A 23,311-nucleotide genomic window follows, 5' to 3' on the forward strand; every position below is an offset into this window, starting at 1 on the left:
TACCGAAGCACCCCGCTATGTGGGGGCAGCATTGAACATTGGCCATTAGTTGAATCTACACAGAAATGCTTCTTCTCTCATTTACTGTGCACTGCTACTGTGACAAATTCACAACCTCCCAATAGACATGGCCACTACCTTAGTTCGTAGGAAGTTAAGCAACAGAAGTGGTAGCCACCCTCCTATGGAATTCCCTGCTGCTGGAGGTCAGGCAGGCGCCAACTTTGCATTCCTTTCGGCGCCTCCTGAAAACATCATTATTCCAGAAAGCCTTTCGTTAATGATCTGCTATGGTTCACTTTACATTTTGCTTCTTTTAAAATCTATTTTAAAGTGTTTTATTCTGTTTTTATTTTATTTTATCCTCTACACCGCTCTGAAATTTTGAATGGGGAGTGGTATATAAATATTGTAAATAAATAAATAATGAATAAAGGAGATAATAGTTGAAAACTCACAAAACAGGCCAAGAAAAATTTCCGCTCCAGACTTAGACCTGATTCATGAAAGGAAGGGTTACAGCAGGGGTGGGCAAAATGCAACCCCCCTGGTGCTGCCACGACCCCACCAAAATTTGCAGCAGGAGTGTGGCCTGTGAGTGGGCCCAGGAGGGAGCAAGAAAGCCCCCAACACCCTCCCCAAGTTACCTGCCTAAGAGGTTGCACGTTGTTGGCAGTATGTAACATGTGAAACATGTTTAATTTCGAGTGCCAACCACACTCGCATAGGGCAGAATCTAGTTAGATTGGGTTAGAGGGAGGTAGAAGGCCTTTATTTGTTTATTTATTTACAATATTAATAATTCATAATTCACACTAGACCATATCCGATATAGTCTTGTTAGCACAGATTGGATAGTATAGAGACCTAGTGTTTTCTTATAGGATCCATTTCTTGTTTTATCCACTCAGGAAGACATATCTATATAGCAGCATGAAAAAAGCAGTATTACGAATGGAACAAACAACTAGTCTTAAAAGCTTTTATACAAAAGGGTAAGATACCTTTTTGCCCAGATGTCAAGATGTCAAGAGTGACACATATCACTTTCAGTAAAGTAGAATAGCATGAATGAGTTTGCTGACAAACTCAAGAGCACAAATGTTATTGGAGTTATTGTGGACTCTCTAGGGCAAGGTTGGGAAACATCTAGTCCTCCAGGAGTTGTTGGGACTGCAACTCCACTCACTATTGGCGATGCTGGCTAGGGTTCATGGGAGTTTCAGTCCAACGACATCTGGAGGGCCACGTTTTCCCCACCATTGCTCTAAAGTTTTTCACAGATCACTGTAGAAAACCTTGCTGCTTACAATCAGCCCACCTCTGAGTACAAGAGATACAGTACTGCAGGATCAGTTATACCAAGAATGAAAGAGAAGAATAGATTGCTGCAGAGAGAATCTAGGGATTCTCCCCCTCAGGACAACTGATGGCACGGACACAAATTATTCCAACCATCATCAATTTAGGAACAGACTTTTTGCAAAAACCTCATCACAAGCTGTTGTTGTTATTGCATTTATATCCCAACTTTTTTCCTCCTTAAGAAACCCAAGGCAGCATACATAATCGTCATCCTCTCCATTTTATCCTAACAACAACAACAACAACCCTGTGAAGTAGGTTGGGCTGAGAGTCTGTGACTGGCCCAAAGTCACCCAGTGGGTTTCCATGGCTGAGTGGGGACTAGAACCCAGACCTCCCGACTCCCAGTCCAACGCTCTAACCACTACTCCACACTGGGTCTCCATGGAGCCCCTTACTGACTTCCAATTGAACTGCCACAAGTTGAGCTGTTTTTGCGACAACACCATTATACAACAAACTTCGCTTGGATCATCTTTTTGATACCCATTTGAAGCTGTTTCCAAATCTATGGTTGCTATTAGATGCTGAAAGACAATCTAGGCTGAGTTCGAAGCATGGTGAGTTGGATGAACACGTCACCACTTCAGCCTGCAAAGCGCTGGAAGTCAGCAGTGGCCAAGAGGGAAACCCAGCTGCTATGGACTCAAACGACTGCATGCATTCAGCAGACTTCAGTTCCATAAAACAGTCAGTGATCACTTGTAAGTACACAACATTTCAACTTAATTTCAACCCAAGAAATTGTTTTTTGCAATCTATTACGAAGCTTTAAATTAAATTCAACCCTGGTGTCAGAATGTTACTTTTTCAAAACCCAGAAGGAATGAGATATCAATCAAGATTATTCCAGTGAGTCCAACTGATCTCAATTATCTCAATTGTAAACAAGGTAAACATGTTACCTTGTTTAATCAGCCCTTGAGCTGCTGGACTAGCAACTGGAACAGGAGTCTTCACTTTAGCAAGCTCAGGAGTCCCTGGTCTAGGTGGTCTAAAAATTAAAATAATTGAGAATTGAGCATATATATCAAGAACTATTTCATACAGCTAATAGTTGGGCATGATGTCACATGAAAACATCTTAAGAATGGGTCAAGTCTCCCACCATACATACACAGTCCTTAGGACTCTTTCACTCTTCTTTCCAACCCATTCATCTCCATTTACTCCCCAGTTTCATTCTCCCCGCCCCCCCCCCCCCAATAAAACCCAGATTTCCTCCTTCCATTTTATTTCCTATACATTATATTGCCCTCTTCTTCCCTTCCAGGAGCATTTTTGGTATCTTTCTTGGGTCCAGGGCCAATGGAGAATTCAAATTGTTGGTGCGGACCTTCAAAGCCCTAACGTGATTGGGGCCTTTGTATCTAAAGGAACATCTTCTCCCATATGAACCTGCCTGGACCCTTAGATCATCTTTGGAGGTCCTCCTTCAGGTGCTCCTGCCAAAAGAAGTTAGGTAGATGGCTACAAGACAGAAGGCTTTCTCAGTTGTGTCACCCTTTTTAAGGTGCCTGGGACCCACGCTGCTATCGTTTTGACACCAGGCAAAGACCTTTGTCTTCTCCAAAGTAAGTTTGATTTTTATTGTTGCATTGATGGGGCGGTATCCAACGCTGCCCATGTGCCAGCAGGACCCACTACTAGCGCAACAGGAAGCTAGCAGTTCTTAAAGCAATTGGTTCCTTAAGTAACAGGAAATGACCCAAAACACTTGTTTCCAGAATGCGGTAAGTCAGCGGAGCTCACAGAAGGGAGTTCCATTGACCTGTCCCAGAAACAAACGTTTCGGCTCATTTCAGGAGTTGCTTTTGTTATAGGGCAGCATAAGAACTCAAATAAATAAATATCAACAAAGAGGTTTCTTATTAGCAACTATTTTATCATGGCATTTTATCTTTAAAACCAGACACAACATTAGTTGTCAAGTGCTGTAACATGTCCCTAGACTGAACAGTGAAAATAAACTGGAATTAATTTTATTAACTTAACTACCTACACCCAAATTTCATCTATTTGAAATGTAATTAAAAATGATGAAACACTATCCCAAAATGGGATCCAAGTACATACACCTAGACATGCATAACTTTAAAACAAGATGGACTAACATTAAAGGTCATATGGAAGAGCAGAAAAAGTAACCAGGTTATGTGTTTATCACAAGGATTCAATTCAACAAAACCATGATCATTCAATAAAGAAAGCATAAATGTATACTACGGAAACGGGAGGAAGGAGAGAGAGAGAGAGAGAGATGGAGAACAAGTATATGATTTTCTTTAAGGTACCTGGCTGGTCCTTTCTTCATATGATCTCCAATAAATGTTGCATTGGTCATACTCATCAAGGTGTTTGCCAAGGAGATAATGGAGAGAAGATGCTGAGTAGTTACTGCACGTGAAATGCCGTACGTACCCCTGATATGCCCCTCTGGGAGAGATACAGATGTTCCTACCTCCACCTCTCTAGAGGGCACCTTGCCTATAGGTTGATTGTATCCAGGAAGCATCAAAGACATGTGACCGCCTCTTGAAAGCAAGCCAAAAGAGACGGAACAGTGAGGCCTCAGCATGCCCAAACGCTCACTACAAAGCTCATCTAGAACACCATTCAAGCCCCACGCATGAAGGCATGACATAAAAAGCTTGGCTGTGTCCATAGTTAAGTTATATTCTAAGAGAGTCAATGGCTTAGATTTGCTGGACCGATACTCTGGGTCACTTTCTTCTCTTCTCTGCCTGGATTCCTCATCGTCATCGTCCTCATCAAGAAGATGTTCTTTTATGTTCTCTTTGATTGTTTCTTTGACCTGCTGGAAGAGGACTGCAGCTCGTTTGCCACCCAGAAAGGAACCCCCTTTGTCAGAACTGCCAGATGCTTTCTGTAAATTCTCTGGGGAAATAAGGGCCGTATTAGGCCTCGAGGCTTCTTCTGTTAGTAGCTGAATAATCAGAGCTTCCACATCAAAGAAGAGCACATGGACATCTGGGTCTGTTAAGTTAGTCTTCAGGGCTTGAACCATCAGAGAGTTGTGAGAATATTTAGGCAAATTTCCCTGCAACAAACACAGAATAAAATTGTTTTTGACTTACACTATTCTCTTTATGGGTTTTGCATAGTATAACAAGGGCATCTTGGATAGGAAAACTTAACACAGTTGTAACATTTGAAAAACATGAAATGCAAGTGATTTAAGATTATTATATGATCCTATTTAAAATGTTACAAATATCATTACAAGTTCAACACAGAGAAAAGACTGAAAACGTGAAGACAGCATATATTTTTGAATTTTTTTCCTATGGCTTCTTAAACATTATGGACCTACATCTACTTGGGCCCCCCTCTATGTTACGTTTTATGTGAGAGTAGTGATCCAGCAAACTGTGCCCAGGTATATCAATCCAAAATCCATAGCTGGGCACTACCTTTTTTTTATGCCCAATCAAGACGTCACAAAAGAATGCACAAGCTTTCGAGTTCTCCAGACTCCTTTGACATTTTGTTTGGTCCTAACAGAGGTATTGCCGAACAAGAAACTAGCACTTTCTAGAGCAGCCCTGGAAACAAGCTAAAAAGTAGTTTCTGGAATGGGATTGATCAGCAGAGTTCCCTTCTGCTAGCTCCACTGACATGTTCAATTCTGGAAACTCCCTCCTGCTGTCACCTGTAACTGCTGAACTTTCCAACTAAGATTGTAGTGCCTGAGTTTGCTTTCCTTTCCCCCCTCCTCCTCCTCCCTCCCAATCCCCTTTCCTTTTGTGTCATGTCTTTTAGATTGTAAGCCTGTGGGCAGGGACTGTCAAGAAATACTTTTGTAAGCCGCCGTGAGAGCCTTTTTTGGCTGAATGGCAGCACAAAAATCCTTAAATAAATAAAATAAATAAATAAATAAACAAGCTCATTTCCGGTTGCTTAAGGAAGCGTTAGCACAGGTAGCATTGGATCCTGTCCATTATATCCTATAGAGCTATCAATGTACAACTGGAAATTTAAAGATTTACAACACAAACCTATATATGTCTATTCAGAAGTAAGGCTGAGCTCAACGGGGTTTACTCCCAGTTCAGTGTTTACATGGAAGATTTCTGCTTCACTACATTTGAATGTAGGTTCTCAAAAGAGTTGTTCAACATTGTTATTGTTAATTTAAAAAAAATAAAAATATCAAATTAAACAAAGGTCACTCGGAGATAGTAAAGACTGAACTAGAACACACACATACACACACACACACCACTCTTTAATGCATGATCCAAGAGACTTATGGAGGTAAGTGGATTGTGTTACTCTCTGGGACAGGGGTAGACATTACAAGTTCTATAACCCCTTACACATTGGCCATTCTGTGTAAGAATCGGCCATTCTGGCTTGGGCTGATGGAGATGTACTCCAAACATCTGGAGGGTACTGCATCACCTATTCATGCTCTGGGAGTTTTTTGTTTGTAAGTTTTCAAGAGTTGCTTTGTTGATATCCAGTTCAGCCCTTAGAATAACATCCCGGCTTTGGCCAACTCTTCAAAGCCCTAGCTTGCTGGTTAACCAAGAAAAGGAGGAGAATGAAGGCATACACTAGTGGAGTGCAAAGAAGCATTCAACATGCCAAATTAAACACATCTCATTATCAGTCCATGACAGGGGGGCAAGTAGCAAAGGTGAACATTATTCTGTTTCCATCACCATACAGCACCCCTGTTCCGGAACAGAATGGCTTACAGCATCTGAAAACCAAGATGGCCTCCAAGTATAGAGGAAAAGAAGAACCCGAGGCATTACCAGATTCTTCTAGCTTTGTTTATTTTGATCAATTTTGATATCTCTTAGACAGAAAAGTTATAAGGGTACATGGGAAGGCTATGCAGAGGAAATCCCCTCTCTAGCCCTTCTCAAACCGGGTGGAGGTAACAAGTTGGGTACCGCAGGGCTCAGTCCTGGGCCCATTGCTCTTCAACATTTTAATTAATGATTTGGATGAGGAGGTGCAGAAAACGCTTAACGAATTTGCAAATGACATAAAATTGGGTAGGATAGCTAATCTAAGGGCTCGTGCAAGATGTTGCTCATGTGAGCACATCTCTGAGCCCCAGTGCATGAACATATGCATCTAGCCACCATTTATTTATTTATTCATTTAAATAAATAAATAAATTATACTGGATAGAATTAACAGTAGTAAGAGTCCATGCCTCATTATGGATTCTCAGAAGAAGCACTTACAGATATTTTTAAATATGGAGAGCAGTATATAAATCTATTAAATAAAATAATAACAACATCTGTCCAGGAAATCTAACCAGAATGTTACCACAGCATCACTAATTAAAACCCAAATGCTATTCCCTTGGGTGTATATTCTGATTATATAAATTCAATTACCCACTAAAAACTATGGAGGATGGGGGACTTCACACATAGTATTACTTAATTATATTTTCCCCATGGGTTCTGGTATACAATCTCCACCATTAATGTCCAAAGTAGTATCATCTAAAAAAAGCTTTAACCCACACAAAACCACCAAGGCCAATGTATTGATTAATCTGTGTAATCACTTAGTCAAATTGAGAGGCCGATTTTTAACTGGAATTTAATTAATGCCTCTCTATAATGGTATTTATGGTGTTTTTTGCTGGGGGTATTTGTCTAAGACAAATTATATGCACACCTCTTGATTCAGGCAGAATCCTAGAGTGGATTTTCTATATAACAATTTCTCCTTACATGGTAAAGAAAAAATGTTTTCATTACACATGTCCTCAACTTCACCAGTACTGAGATACTATTAGTCTGGATCCTATTCTAGTAGTAGTAGTAAAAAATGCTTATATAGTGCTTCATTACAAAGCGCTATACAGAGGTTTACAATAAATACAATAAATACAACAATCCTTAACTGAATCAAATAATATAACAATAAAAAAAATTAAAAGCCCATACAAAATATATAGTGGCCACCATGAATGTACAATATTCAACTCTAATAGACACAAGTTTACAGAAGAAATATCACAATATTCAACATTATACTACAACAATATTCAACAGTATTTTAATTTTCTCCAACACATTATTATGACTTGGATCCTAAGAACCATAAAGGGTGTTCCATAAAGGTTGTTCCGTCCTCCCTTCAGTCCATGGTGTTCTGTCCCAAATGCAACTGTAAGGATTTGAAGAAGACCCTCAAGAATAGTGTAGAATATGTCACAGAAGCCACTAGTTATTATTGGATCTAAGCCTATGTATTTTACTTGATTTATATCCCACTCAGAATAGCTTGTGCCAATCTACTGCTAGGAATATATTTATATTTATATATGAAGCCACTTAATGCACCAGCCTAGAAAAGTATTTCCAATTCCTAGAGACCAGCATCCAATTGTTAAGTTTTGGGGTGACTATGTAATCTTGGCTTTTTCAAACTTCATGAATCAAGACAGCTGATATAAAAGTACCCTTTAATTGTATCATAGGTACCTCTTTAATTGCTCTGATCAGGAGAGGCCTTGCTCCATATTCCCTGTTTCATCCAGGTGGCACCTGAGGGTGTTCTGCCTAATAATTTCTCTGGTAACGTTCCCCCCACCCCCCCAGGTAAAAAAGAAGCTTTCATTTAGGAAGTTTTTCATCAACCGGCTTCAGTACTGCTCTACTGCTGCCTTCTGTCTGGTTTTACATTTACGGAAATTTGCTTTGTATCCTGGTTATAAGGTTTATATTTTATGTTGTGGCTGTGTTTGGTTTTAGTATGATTGTTGTTCGCTGTGTTTTATACATTAAATTGTTTGTATATTGCTTAGGGTATTTTTGAAAGTAGAGAAGGAGATTGATATTTGAATAAGTTAAAATAAAAAGCCATATCTAAAAACTCATAAAATGTCCAAATTTTGTGACACAAAGGGAAGAATATAGAAAACAAACAAACCCACAGCTATACCTTACTGACAGGTATAATAACTGGCACCAACGCTGATTTTATTCCGACGCCAAGTGAAAACATGGCTTTTTAACAAAGCTTTTATTGGTTAAATTCACTAAGATGGCACATTGCTTTAACTCTTTTCATTGTTTTACTGCTTTTAAATTATATATTGTTTTAACTTGGTTTATGGTTTAATTTGTTTTTAGCTGTGTATGTTTACTGTTTTTTACCATATGCTTTTATCTGTACGCCGCCCTGAGATCTTAATGATATGGGGCGGGATATAAGTGTTTTAAATAAATAAATAAATAAATAAATAAATCAAAGAACTGAACATGAATGACCCTGTTCAGATGCCACACTAAGCCATGGATTCCTGCATTGAGCAGGGGGTTGGACTCGAAGGCCTTATAGGCCCCTTCCAACTCTACTATTCTATGATTCTAGGCCACTACCCTTTTGCAGCAAATAGTTAGTGAGCATGTTTAAACCGTGGTAATGTAACCACCATGGTTAAGAATGGCTCACACAACACACTGAGCCATAATGTTTAGCTCAAAATGCTTAACCACTGTGGCTTAGCAAGTTGTCTGAACAGAGTCAATGAAATGGAAAGCATGAATGGCATGGGCACTATTTTCAACCGCATTCTTCTACATGTACTACATTCATATGGCATGCAGCATGAAGAATGCATCATCAGAGTACTGTAAAATATCAGGCAATTATTATAAGAAGTGTCATTTTGAAAGGGAAAGATTATATGCTTATTCTATCATGTGAATATGTTACCCTAAATCAACTGGGCGCTTTGTCAGAGAATGGTAGGAAGATTGAGATCTGAGGCAGCAAAGTAGTATTGGGGGTATGATGGGTTAATACAATCTGCTAGCAATCCCACTGCCCAGCATGTGTGGGTCCCTGCGTTTTTGAACAGGGCTGAAATCTATATAACTGGGTGTAAAATTCCATTAAAAAAAACAAAACTGCACTGTTTTAGGAATACGAACCTTAAAATCCAAGAAAAAAACATGAATCTAATGAAAAGAAAATGGATCTCTGATGCCCTCTGCTGTCCTACGGTGAAACCTAATTAGAAAGCAAGACAACCCTTTGTTCAAATTAATATCACACGTCTTCTCAGCATACTTTTAACATATCGGCATCTTAGTCCTAAATCTTAGCATCAAAGACGTAACCAAAATGCCACGGCCACATCAAGCTACTCAGCCTCGAGCACCTGCTTGTTAAACCTATATGAGTAGGGATTAGTATGACTGTAGAATATGTCTGCTAACCATTGTTCCCAAATCTCTGGGCAAATGGCAACCTGCAGTTAAAGAATGGTATCTAATGGGATTGGGACACAGCAGAACGCTGGGGTTGCTGAACATTCTGGACAAAACACACCCATCAAGCGCTCTGTAACAAGTCAACACAAATGGCACCCAAGAACAACTGGACCCATTGGTCTGTAGGAATCATATAAAACAAGTTAAACCTTCAACAAAACGTTTAATTCTTATTTAATTATTACATTTATATAGCAATAGCTGAATGTCACAGTGTGGAGTGCTAATGTACAGGATTCCACCCAATCTATTCCACTCCCTCTCCCACCCCTTATTTACCCCCTCCCTGCCGTCCAGCATTTCATAGCCATTGAGCATGCATGTGCCTCACTGTTTGGAGGGAAGGCGCCCTGCCCCACTGAGGGTTTTTTTCCCTCTACACATTTGTTGTACATCTGCAGATACTTCTCTCTTTCTCTTGTGCAGGGATGATGCCATATTGGCTACATAAGGCCTGGCACTTCATCAGAGGATAATATTGCTATTAGCATAGAGGGAATGAATAAATGTATGTGCAGGTAGACTTCAGGTAGACTGGGGAGGGGCAGTGTATACACAACACTGAAATCTGCCTCCTAGAATGCCTGATCAGTTCACCTCTGGTTTAGGAAATTTCCCCAGGAATCGCTCATACATTTTCTATTGCACCGTCGCAGCTCTTAAGAACTAGAAACATGTTTTTTTTAATGCTAAGCACTGTGTTCCAAATTCTAGCATGACTCAGGATCATAGAATACACTCATCACCCCTGCCCAGTTCCCTAGCCCTCTCTGAATTCTGCTACTTTTGATCAGTCCAGTAAGACAACTGGAAAAACACTAGCACTGCTCTGGTATCCTCCGATACTGCCTCACTTGGCATTTGATTTAACATTTGATTGTTCCATTCACTACTAAAATGTTACATTGGAGCTGAGAGCTTCCAAATGTCTAATTTTTCAGATATCCTGGATGAAACCTTCCATGTGAATTGTTATACTTGCTACACATGACAACTGTGATAAGTACACCAACAAAAAAGCAGTATGAGTAATAGACAAGGCTGCCACTTAATTCTGAAGTTGGGAGAAAGCATAGCAATTATTCCACTATCTAGGTAGAGACTGAATTTTTCTGTTTGAACGTAGATGATGCCCCAGTATCTAGGCAGAAGGGCATTAATTGTAGAGGATACTTATGACCCGGTTCACACATCACAACAACGCAGGAACAGTGGTGAAGCAGGAGCTCTGGGTTGTTGGAGGAGGGACAACCCAGAGTTCCCAGCCCACACAGACTGGGTTCACACACCACACTAAGCCATGATGGCTTATGTTTTAGGATGTTTTTAGGATGTTTTAACATTATATATTATGTTTTAATTCAGTTTTATGTATTTTATATTTACTGTTGTTCCCCACCTCGATCAAAATGGAGAGGCTGGTAAGAAATAATATGATGATGATGATGATGATGATGATGATGATGATGATGACGATGCCACCCTGAAAACCCACAATCTTCAGTAAGGACTATTTTACCAATGCTGGGTTAGCATGTTGTCTGTCGTGCAATGTGGATTAAAGAAATCACCTACAGAGCTGCACAGCCAAAACAGCCAAAATGCAGCCGCTGCTCTGTTCCTCTCAAGCGATCTCTATTCCTGTTGGAAAGGAAGCTGCGATATCTGCCTGGCTGGGTGGGAGGACTAGAGGAGGAGGAGGAGGAGGCGTGGTAGTGAAATAAACTACTCTGTGTAGCTTGTTTACCTGATCATCTGATGAGAACTGTTTGCATAACCACCTGCCTAGCATAGGTTGCCACCTACCATGGGTTAGTGTGATGTATGAACCCAGCCACAAGCTAAACAATCTTGTGGCTGCATTGTTTAGCTCCTTCCGCTTGCAGCAAGAGTGAGCAAGCAGCCAGAGCAAGCATGCTCACTCTGTTCACAACAACCCATGGTATATAAAAAAAACCCTGCATTGTTGTGACGTGCAAACTGGACCATTGTATAAATGCCATGATTAAAAGAAATTACTCCTGGTGAGCAGTCTGATTCAGAACTAGAAAGTTGAACAGAATAATTCCATTGCATCAGGCCCATGTTTATTATGGCATTCTGTAGAAATTTAACTGGTGGTGAACCTAGCAGCTTCAGTTCATGCAAACTGATTGAGTATGAAATCCTTGATCAGGATGGGAACTAGAACAACTGAAAGAGATTTGATCCCAGTTAAAAAATGAGAGTTGTGCCCTTCCTATTGCACAAGTACTAATGCCTATGCAACTGAAATGCTAGTACATGTCATGCTTTTAAATAATTGGGCAGATAATCTACGTACTTGAAACAGTATAGCTGAGCTATATTTCATTGGTAGTGGAGACTACTTGGGGAAACTAGTGGAGTTTGAGCAATCCTGAACACACATCCACCACAAGATCCTCCAGTGACAGCAACCCATGGGGTTAGGTGGTGCATCTGTGCGTGTGTGTGCTTTATCTTTGAAGCCAAGCAACCTCAATCTTAAGGGATATCTCTCCACACACACAACTTCTCAGGGTGCCAAGTATTTCACATCTGTATCTAAAGTATCAATGGAACTTAGGTTACATCTTACTCAGGAAAAGTTCTTGTTTTGGGCCTATTATATGCCATAACATCCCTTTAGTAAAGGTTTGTATACCTTGTCTAATTGTTGGAGGTGCAATATAACTAATGCTTCTTTTAACTATGTGTTTTGGAAATGCCCATTAGTTGCCTCCTTTTGGGAGGAAATTATTATATGGATAAACTTTGTATTGGAACACTCCTTAATAATTACTGATATACATGTTCTTTTAAATTATTAACCTGCTTCTTGGAAGTTAAAGCATGGTCAGTGTAAATGGATTCTTCGTGCTCTTTTGACTACAAAAATACTGGAAGGATAAATGCTCACCTCCTATAATGCAATGAATTGAAGTCCTAACAATGCTACCACCATTAGAAAGGGTGGTATATAGGCACCACTCACGAATGGACGCATATATGGATATTTGGCCTGCTTTCGTTGAAGTGTATGTATAATTCATTTTTTTTCCAGAACGCTGTAGCTAATTGAAATTAATACTTCTAACACATGTAGTTTTACTATACATAAATGCAACCAAACAGATTATTTAATAGCCACCTTGAGCCTATTTTTGGCAGAAAGACAGGATATGTAAAAATGTAATAAATAAATAAATAAAATAAATATATTCATTTCATAGAATAAAAACTTACTTTGTCGGATGAATCAGAAGCCAGGAGGTTTGTGGCAAGAGTCTGAAGTTTCTGATGGGCCATGTTTTTCAGTGCAGCAAGGCTACGTCTGGTCATGGCCTGTTTTAAGTTGACAGCAGGATGGCTAAGAGAATCAACTGCAGCAGGGACAGCCTCATCACAAGCATTCAGGATCTCAACGGCTGTTATCCCCATTACACAGCGGTCAAGAGCGCCTTGAGAAGACAGAGGGAGAGGGGAAAACTGGCTAGTAGAAATTAATCCAAACTATACAAAGTTTATGGATCACCAGCATCTAGGCCATATTATGCCACCACTTTACAAAGGAGCAAAGTAACTTTCCTATGTTTAGATCTTAGGAGATGAAGTGCTACATAGGTGGTTTAACTAAAAATGTTCAGGAACATACTTCGCATTTTTTTTCCTTACAAAATAACATACTGGGTGAACTAAAATATTTTATTTATTTACAACATTTATACACTGCTCCACATGTAAACAGATTCCGGAGTGGTGAAGAGTAAAAGATGAAAGATAAAAAGAATAAAAAATACGATGTTAAACATTTAAAAAACAAAATACCAATGAAAACCATGACTGGTCAAACAAGGAAGGCTTCTTGTTCCCAGGAGGTGCCAAAAGCAGCATAACGTTGGTGCCTGCCTGATCTCCAGAGTTAAGGAGTTCCACAGAAATGAGTCACCACACTGAAGACTCTTCTTCGGGTGGGTTCCAACTGGCCCATAGGTCCATGCAGAACCACCAGAAGCATCCCATCTGATGACCTCCATGACTGCTTAAACCCGCCCAGGTAGCAAATAGGCAGCTCCATCAACAAATGAGCTGCATGCTGAAAAGGGGCTGCTCCTGACAACAGCTGAGCTGAATTCTGCACTAGCTCCAGCTTCTAGACTAGCTTCAAGGACAGTCCCACAGAGGTTACTAGTGCCTGGACTACTCTGGCAAAGGTATCCCTGTTCAGGAGAAGACCTAGCTGGTGAACCAGTTGAAGCTGGTAAAAGGCACTCTGAGCCATCCATGGCCACTTGGACCTCCCGTGACAACGATGGATCTAGGAGTAGCCCCACAAACCTGATCTTTCCAAGGAACTGCAACCCCATCCAGAACAGGCAATGAACCTATCTCCTGGACTCATAAACTACTCACCCACAGGGCTTCTGTCTTGCCAGGATTCAGCTTCAATTTTTGGCCTTCATCCAGCACATTACTGAGTCTAGGCACTGATCTAGCACTTGCACAGCCTCAGCTGATTAAAATGTCACAGGGAGAAAGGGCTGTATGTCATCAACAAACTGATGGCATTTGGCTCCCAATCCCCTAATGATCACTCCCAGCAGCTTCGTACAGATGTTAAACAACATTGGGAACAAGATGGTGTCCTGCAAAACCTCATAGTTCAATTGCCAAGGGGCCGACAGATCGAACCTGCAGGTAAGACATGAACATTATAACACAGAGTGTCTAATGTCCAACCTGCAGAGGAGATTCAGGAGAATACCATTGTTGGGGGGTATCAAAAGCTGCTGAGAAATTGACCAGAATTAAAAGGGTTCCACTCCCCATCTCTCTTTCAATAATGGTCATCCATCAGGGTGACCACTGTTGATTCGGTCCCATAATCAGGTTGAAACCCAGACTGGAATGGGCCTAAATAATCAGTATTTTCCAAGAGTGTCTATAGTTGCTCCACCACAACCCTCTCAAGTAACTTTCTTAGGAAGAAGGTATTCATGACTGGGTCACAGTTGTCAAATATCATCACGCCCAGGGTGGGGTGTTGTAGTTTTTAGAAGTGGTTGCACTACTGCCTCCTTAAGGACAGCAGGAACCACCTCTTCACACAAGGATGCATATGAAGGAAGTATAAGCGCCTGCAAATTGTGCAGTTACTCAAAACACTTTACTAAAATTAAAAGAAATGCATAAGTATTATTTGAAGTCAGTTATTTCCCCTTTATCATGTACAAAAAAGTCAAACAATCCTAAATGCATGGCTACTTCATTTTTCAAAGGGGATTTCTTTGAGAGGATAATGCAAAAATGATAATCTTTTCATAAATGTAAGATTTATGAAAAGATTGTCAGCATTAAGCCATCCTCTACATTGCCAAAGAGTATATCCAAAAGTATTGCTTCAGTAATTTCTTACACAGTTGACCTTACCAGTATCCATTTGCCAAACATAGACAGAACCGTCTGAACAGCCAACAACAAGGTAGTCATCCGACGGTCTCCACTTTATGGCTTGAACAGGGAAGAGGTGTCGGGAAGCTAACATGATGCATTTCTTCTCTCGTAAACTCAAAAGTCCTACTGAATGGTCACTAGCAACAGAGCAAATGCAGTGCTGGACTCTTGACTGAAAAGGAGAAAGTAATCATTGCAGTTATATTTATTTCAGCTGTGAATCCATTAGATCCTTAGAACAAATCAGTTTACTTCATCAGTAAACTACTGAAACTCATATAATAGAAAAGCGAAGAGCTACACAATTTAAACCCAATCGCTTCAGTTGTACAGCTATAGATTAGATTGCAGCCAACATAATTTCTGCTACGGGCTATCTTAAATTGCCCAAGTGCAAACAGCAACTTGCACGATTGCAGCTCAAGCGCAATCCTGTGTTTCTCTGACCCAACTTCTTAGGAACACTGGAAGCTGCCTTAAACTAAGACAGACCACTGATCCATCTAGGTCTACTCAAGTCTTCTCCAACCATGTCCCCTCCAAATGTTTTAGACTTCAACTACAATCAGCTCCAACCAGCATGGCCAATGGTGAGGAATACTGCGAATTGTAGCCCAAAACATCTGGAGGGTACCAGGTGGGGGAAAGCTGGTCTTCACTGAATGGGAGAATCTCTCCAGAGTTTCAGACAGCAAACTTTTTCAGCCCTAAATGGCAATGCTGAGACTGAAGCTGCAATGTTCTGCATTCAAAGCATGTGGTCTTGCTATGGCTCCTGAGTTTCTATCATGTTCCCAGGAAGCTCATATCCCCTTCCTTCATTTTAGAAATACCCAGTGGGTGCATACAAGAAATTTTTGCCTGAAGACGTTGAGTGGAGAAATGCCCAGTAGTGTTGAAGGATGGACCCTTATGCCAGGTCCTATAAGTTTCTACCTACACAAGGTAGTTCAAACGATTAGGCAGTAAGATGGATGCTCTCAGTGAGCAACTTAGAGACTGTATGTGTGTCCGTGTGTACACACACACACACACACATATACACAACCAACTGGCTTCTTTGCTTATATTATATTATTCAACAGAATTGTAACAATGTGTGAAGAAAATTGATCTTTGTTCTATTAAGTTATTTCCACACAATGTTTTATCAATCATCATTATTGGCTCTTTAGGTACTTCTACAATAGCCTAGAAACCCTTCTCCAAGTTATTTTTGCTTGGTCCACTCTTCAAGAAGGATGCAGACAAGCTGGAGCATGTTCAGAGGAGGGCAAGGAGGATAATCAAGGGTTTGGAATCAAAGCCCTATGAGGAGAGACTAAAAGAACTAGGCATATTAACCTGGAGAAGATAAGAGGGGAGACATGATAGCACTCTTCAAATACTTGAAAGGTTATCACACAGAGGAAGGTCGGGATCTCTTCTCGATCCTCCCAGAGTGCAGGACACGGAATCATGGGCTCAAGTTACAGGAAGCCAGATTCCAACTGGACATCAGGAAAAACTTCCTGACTGTTAGAGCAGTATGACAATGGAACTAATGACCTAGGGAGGTCATGGGCTCTCCCACAATAGAGGCATTCAAGAGGCAGCTGGACAACCATTTGTCAGGTATGCTTTAAGGTAGATTCCTGCATTGAGCAGGAGGTTGGACTCGATGGCCTTAGAGGCCCCTTCCAACTCTACGATTCTATGATTCTATCCTTTTGCAGGTTGCTACTCCCACTTACTTGTTCAGTGCTAATGGTAAACGTCACATAGCCAGCTAGTCTTCTAAGGACACCTCTCCTTCCAAAAACACTAATCTACACAAAAAAATCCATATTCATCTTTCTTATGCTGGACTTCAGCCCACTTTTAATTTATCCATGATTTTTAGCTCAGATTTATATTTTTATTTGAATATTATCTTAACGCTGCTGTTTTCTTTACATATTTTGTTAATCACATTGATAAGGTTTTCTATCCTTAAAAGCAAATATATTTAAAAATATTACTTTCCACGCAAATTTTAAAAAATGTTTCTCTAGTATGTACTAACCGTTACTTCCAACACAAAAGTGTAACAAACAATGCACCATTATTAATATTATAGACACAGTCAACCCATTAAGTGATAAAACAAAAAAGATTTGCAACAAGACACAACAATGAAGATATTACTGTTTTGAAATGTTAAATTTTATATTAGTCATAATTAACGAGGGCACAATGCAAGGGGCCATTCATTAACTTACACTGCAATTTTCTGGAGGGACCAAAAGTTGCGTAATTTCTCCACCATGCACACAGAAGATGTGTTTCATTTCTCCAGAAAAGATGTCCCAGATAATGACAGAAAAATCTACTCCACCTGAGACCAAGTATCTTTGGTCATAACGAGAGGAGACCTGGTGAGGATACAGTAAACAGGTGACTTTGTTTCGATGACCCCGCAGAGTTCTATGAGGTGGCCAACCTAGAAAAGTAATGAATAAGTCAACATTTTAAATAATGTCAATATTAGAAATGTTGAGTTATATTTCTGCCCTACCTTGGGGTGAGATTATCCCACCCTCCGTAAACCATTTTACTCACTTCTACATAAACAAACTTAGCACATAGCACATTCTGCCCTACATGCCTGACTTAGAGCTTCTCTACTCTGCACTGAAGTGCCTGGTCCTAGGGTACTAAGGTCCTGTGCTATGAAGTAAATGCATCACGGAAAGAGTAAACCTATGGCCCCCTAGACAGTGTCTGTGTGACATTGGACATTTTGGTTTCCTGCCTCCTCCTCCCCCCTCCGAGCCAGCATGGAAAGAACCACACTGGCTGCAGCTATGAGGTCAGAAACGTGAGCTCATAGAGAGTGAAAAGGGGGTGTTCCCAGGGGCAGGGCAGGGAGGAGACTGGGGACATAGGGCTAGGAGGTATCCCCAGCTGTCCCCAGCCTCCATCCCTTCCCCTCCCCAAAGCCTCCGCTAGATGGGTGAAATACCCTGTCTAGCTAAAATGCAGAGCAGGAGGTACAAAGCGCCTCTGGCTCTGCACTGGATTCTCGTAAGCCTGAGTTCATCCTTAATTGGATACTCATAAGCCTCCAAGTTCTCTAGACTTGATTATTGATAGTTGAATGTAGGAGCGAAGGCCACCAATTTGGATGGCTTTAAAAGAGGATTGGATAAATTCCTGGAAGCGAAGGCTATCAATGGCTACAAGCCCTGATGGTTGTGTGCTACCTCCAGTATCCGAGGGAGTAAGCCTGTATGCACCAGTTTCTGGGGAGCATGGATGGGAGGGTGCTGTTGCACCATGTCCTGCTTTGGCCGCTGGCTGGTTGGCCACTGTGTGAACAGAGTGCTGGACTAGATGGACCCTTGGTCTGATCCAGCATGGCATTTCTTATATTCTTATGAATGTGTGCAGAAATGACACCTTTAGAAAAGGATTACATTCTGCAGTGACAGGCGGAAATTTCCAGTATTTTTATCTCCCTTTTTAACAACCAAAAATGTCCTCAAGTTGCTTCCCAGAACAGTTTATGGTTTTCCAAAATAAAAGACAAACTCAGGAGTTTAACACAAATTCAGAGCAACAGTCAGAAACATGTTCCCCACTGCTTCCAGATAATTCCCAAAGGCTTGTGGAATAAAGAAGTGTTAGAGGTCTGCAGAAAATGAGATGGAAGAGAAACAAAAGTGATACTCTCAAGGGAAAGCATTCTATGGGGCTGTTTGGACAACATGCTAAACCATGGTTAGGCCGCTAACCCTTTGCAGCAAATAGTTAATGAGCATGTTTAAACCATGGTTATGTAGCCACCATGGTTAGGAATGGTTCACACAACATGCTAAGTTATGGTTCACATGACACACTCAGCCATAATCCTTAGTTCAAAATGCTTAACCATTGAGGCTTAGCATGTCATCTGAACAGAGTCTATAGCTCCTAAGTTATGTCCTTGATCCTGGTGGAAACCAATCTCATTTCCTGAAATGAAGGCACCTGGAGCAGGAAACTCAGCAGCTGATCTAAAGTCCTGAGCATGTTCATATAGAAGTAAGCACCCAGATGTGGCCAGGACCTTAACTTTATATCCAAAACCGGAACCATAAACTGAGTCCAGAAACAATCAATACAGACATTTTGGAACAAGTACCATAATACTCTGGCTCACATCTGCCTAACAGGCAGCAGCGTTTTGTACCAGTTGAAGCTTTTCAAAGGCATCCTCATGTAAAGTGCAATGATATTAAAGTTTAATTTACAGTGTTATTTCTGAGATGGGCCATTCAACACATGCAAGACATTTGATTGATATTGCGTTCATCTAGCTGTAACATGCATATGTAAATGAGCCCACAAAACAGTCCTTATCTAATTGTCTCTAGGTGCCAGCCCTTTGAAAGAGTGGTTGCCAGCATTTATTGAACGATTTTAACAAAACCAGGCAGACACACTTAACCCAGAAGAACTATTGCATTCTAACACCCACTTGAAGTATCAGCTGAAAATGAATACAAATAGCCCTATCATGCTTCAGTAACCCTTTTCATAACCGCTTCTGCGGACTTTAAACGAGAACTCACACACCTCTTCTACGCATGTGTTCATCTTGCAAGAGCTGAACTATAGCAGTTTGAGTTGCTGGTACAATAATAATGCTTCCATCTTCACGGCCACAGACCAGGCGTCCATGTGCTGGGATATACACACTCGCTGTCACTTTAAGTGGCTCCTCACTGTTTGGCATGAAGCTCAACTGATCTATAATTCCAGCAGGGCGAGGAGCGAGTTTGCTGAACGCTTCTTGTAGAGAAGTGGAAGTTGTTACTTTCAATCCTGATTTTTAAAACAAAACACATTAGAAAAATTAAATTACATGCTGGGTGGGGGCAGGGAAAGTGCTGCAGGTAAACCAACAAACTTTCTCAGAGCTGTTCACAAGATCTAAGTCAGCCCCTCCCCATTTGTCTACACGGTAGGGATCATAGAATCATAGAATAGTAGAGTTGGAAGGAGCCTATAAGGCCATCAAGTCCAACCCCCACTTCTAGGTGGCTAATCAAGGAAACTTTATTCAAGTTGGGATTTCTCCCTTTTTTGTGGAGGGCCACAAACTACTAATGCTGGTACGTTTAGGCAGGTTGCCTGGTAAAAGCATTTGTGGGATGGAGCTTTGGGAGGCCTTATTTTTAAGGTTTTGTGATATTCTACAAACAGCATCATGAGAATTACATCACCGCATACAAACACTCAGTTCTTAATAGAAACCCATGGAAAGTGGAAGACAGAGAAGAGAGACACTATAGTGTATTCTGACTGAAATGTCTCTTTAAAGTTGGATAAATATTGATGATGGCAATAATTAGTTTAAGACTTGACTGGAATAGAGAACTGGAGTGCCCTATCTTGCCTAACCAATGGATGGTTGCCCTCACATCTTTGTAATGAAACTATCTATAAAATGGAACAATGTCCATGTCCTCCTAAATTACCAACCAGCTTCTTGGATGTTAACACATGGTCAGCGCAGATGGATCTTCAGAGTCCTTATGACAGCCAAAAGACTTATACTCTGACATTGGAAGGACAAATCCACACCTCCCATAATGTAATGGATTGAAGACTTAATAACATTATCAACTTTTGAACGGGTGTTATATAGACGCAACTTGAAAGTGGATAAATACACGAATATCTGGTCTGCTTTTCTTGAAACCTTTGTATAACTCTCTCCCTTTTTTTTTATGAATGGTACCCATGATGGAAATCGACGATAATCCTATATAAATAATATAATTATGATGATGATAATAATAACAATAATAATAATGCACAAACCAACACAAGACCTGATAGAACACAGTTTTATTCTATCCCTAGACTGTAAAACTACTTTAAACCCCTAGATTCCAAAATTATATTGCGGTACTGTAAATGTATTGCAACGGCAATACATTTGCTCATGAAACGGGTTTTCAGGAGAAACTGGTCGCGGCAGCAAATTCATTACACTACCAATCACTTACGCTAGCGCAACGGGATTCACACTAGCACTTGTGTCAAAATGGATACTGTACCTAATTGGAAAGTGGGAGAGAGGGAGCCCCTGTAGAAGGGAGGTGTCTGATGTTGGGAGTCATTAAATAAACAGCGTGTTTCTCTTTTGTCAGACTTGCTTATTCACAGAATTGAACAAAATGAAATAAATATAATTGTTTGTTCACATGCAAATATAGATTAAAATCCAACTGATCAATTGACTAAGCTTTCTTTAATGAGAACACAGCTCTAGTTGTAATTCTGGGATCACAGTGTAGGCTCAGTTCAGACAACACATTTCTCAACTGTGGTTTTAGAACTCTACAGTGGAGATTTTACACCACCGTTGAGAAATGTGTTGTCTGGCAGGAAAACTCCATGCTGAATATCCATGTTGTGTAGAGGAGAGTTCCTGCACAACCATTGCGTGTTGAATAGAGGGCTCTGTGGAGTTTTCCGTTGCGTAGAGTTGACTTTTCCCACTGGCTACAGAATTCCCTGGCAAGAGCGGCGAAAGGAAAGAGATTTTTAATTTTGGGGTACAGAGAAAGCATTATAAACACAAGCATGGATAGTTGCCACGTATGCCGAAGGGTTTGCAGGATTAATAGACAGTTTCTGGACTTTTCCAAAAGAGGCAAAAAGGGATTACCACTGATAGGGGGCACCATCATTATAAGAGAAACAGTTACACTAAGTTGTGCAAGCAAAGAAATTGTGAAATAGTTACCTTCTGTCACATCTTGCTTGTCAAGTGTATTTGGTATACTCCAAATGCTGAGTCTCCCTGAGGAGTCTCCCTGGATAAGCAGTTTATGGAAACACTCCCTGCGGCCATAGAAGAATCGCGTCACCGGAGGGCAAATTAATAACTGCAAAATAAGACAAGCAATAAAACAATCTCAGAGGCAAGTAACAAGTAGAGTGCAACCTCGCTCTCCTTTACTCCTCACATCGAGGCAGTAGCTAAATCCTGTCGTTTCTTCCTGTATAATATTGCCAGGATTCGACCATTTTTGTCTGTCTCTTCTGCCAAGACTCTCGTTCACGCACTGGTTATCTCTCGGTTGGACTACTGCAACCTTCTTCTGTCTGGCCTTCCTTCGTCTCACATCAGTCCGCTGGTCTCTGTCCACCACTCTGCCGCTAAGATCATCTTCTTGGCCCGCCGCTCTGACCATGTCACTCCACTTCTGAAATCTCTTCATTGGCTTCCAATTCACTCCAGAATCCAATATAAACTTCCTGCTGACCTTCAAAGCTCTTCACAGTCTAGCTCCTGCCTATCTCTCCTCTCTCATCTCACACTATCGCCCCGCTCATGCTCTCCGCTCCTCTGATGCCATGCTTCTCGCCTGCCCTAGGACCTCCACTTCCCTTACTCGGCTTCGTCCTTTTTCTTCTGCTGCCCCTTACGCCTGGAACGCTCTTCTAGAACACTTGAGAACTACAAACTCAATCACTGCTTTTAAAACTCAGCTAAAAACTTTTCTTTTCCCTATAGCCTTCAAATATTGAGTTTGTTCTGACTCTATACTGTTAGCTTCTCCCTACCCGGTGCCTGTTTACACTTCCCTGTGCCTGTTTGCATTCTCCTTCCCTCTTTATTGTTTACTACAACTTATTAGATTGTAAGCCTATGCGGCAGGGTCTTGCTATTTACTGTGTTATCTGTACAGCACCATGTACATTGATGGTGCTATATAAATAAATAATAATAATAATAATAATAACCTTACTCATCACGATCCATTTTATCATGTTTTTTTGTGTATACATTGAGGTGCCAGATTCACTGTGCAGCAACTCTAGGGATGTAGAGATTATGTAAAATCTGTTCCATCTGTGATTTATTTATTACATTTATATACTGCCCCATAGCCAAAGCTCTCTGGGCGGTTTACAAAGGTTAAAAACAGTGAACATTAAAAACAAATATACAAAAATTTAAAACCATCAAAAGCATACAAACAACAATATCCATTTAAAACAACTATTCCGGGGTCAGTTAAAAATAGATTTGCAGATTGTCAGGCACCTCTTGATCCACTGCCTATCCGTTGCTGGAATCAGATTATTGTTTTTTTTTTTGGTTTCTAAATTCACACATGCAAAAATTCACCAATTCACCAAAAGATGCAAATTCCACCCAAATGGGCATTTCCATGCTTCAGCCTATG

At 40.7% G+C, this 23,311-nt stretch overlaps 1 protein-coding gene across 2 annotated transcripts in view; it reads right to left on the reverse strand.

Moving 5' to 3' along the window:
* The window catches only part of WDR7 (WD repeat domain 7), a 258,462-nt gene that overhangs the window by 201,694 nt on the left and 33,457 nt on the right, over positions 1–23,311 (reverse strand). For both annotated transcript variants that reach the window (XM_063128220.1, XM_063128219.1), the window contains exons 10-16: positions 21,862–22,003; positions 19,680–19,928; positions 17,342–17,562; positions 15,078–15,273; positions 12,894–13,108; positions 3,660–4,426; positions 2,271–2,359 (exon numbers count right to left, since the gene is read on the reverse strand). In XM_063128220.1, coding sequence (XP_062984290.1) covers positions 2,271–2,359; positions 3,660–4,426; positions 12,894–13,108; positions 15,078–15,273; positions 17,342–17,562; positions 19,680–19,928; positions 21,862–22,003 — 1,879 coding nt within the window. The remainder of the gene's footprint in view (positions 1–2,270; positions 2,360–3,659; positions 4,427–12,893; positions 13,109–15,077; positions 15,274–17,341; positions 17,563–19,679; positions 19,929–21,861; positions 22,004–23,311) is intronic.

The sequence above is a fragment of the Elgaria multicarinata genome, chromosome 6, assembly GCF_023053635.1.
Source record: "Elgaria multicarinata webbii isolate HBS135686 ecotype San Diego chromosome 6, rElgMul1.1.pri, whole genome shotgun sequence".
In the NCBI taxonomy this organism is placed as follows: Eukaryota; Metazoa; Chordata; class Lepidosauria; order Squamata; family Anguidae; genus Elgaria; species Elgaria multicarinata.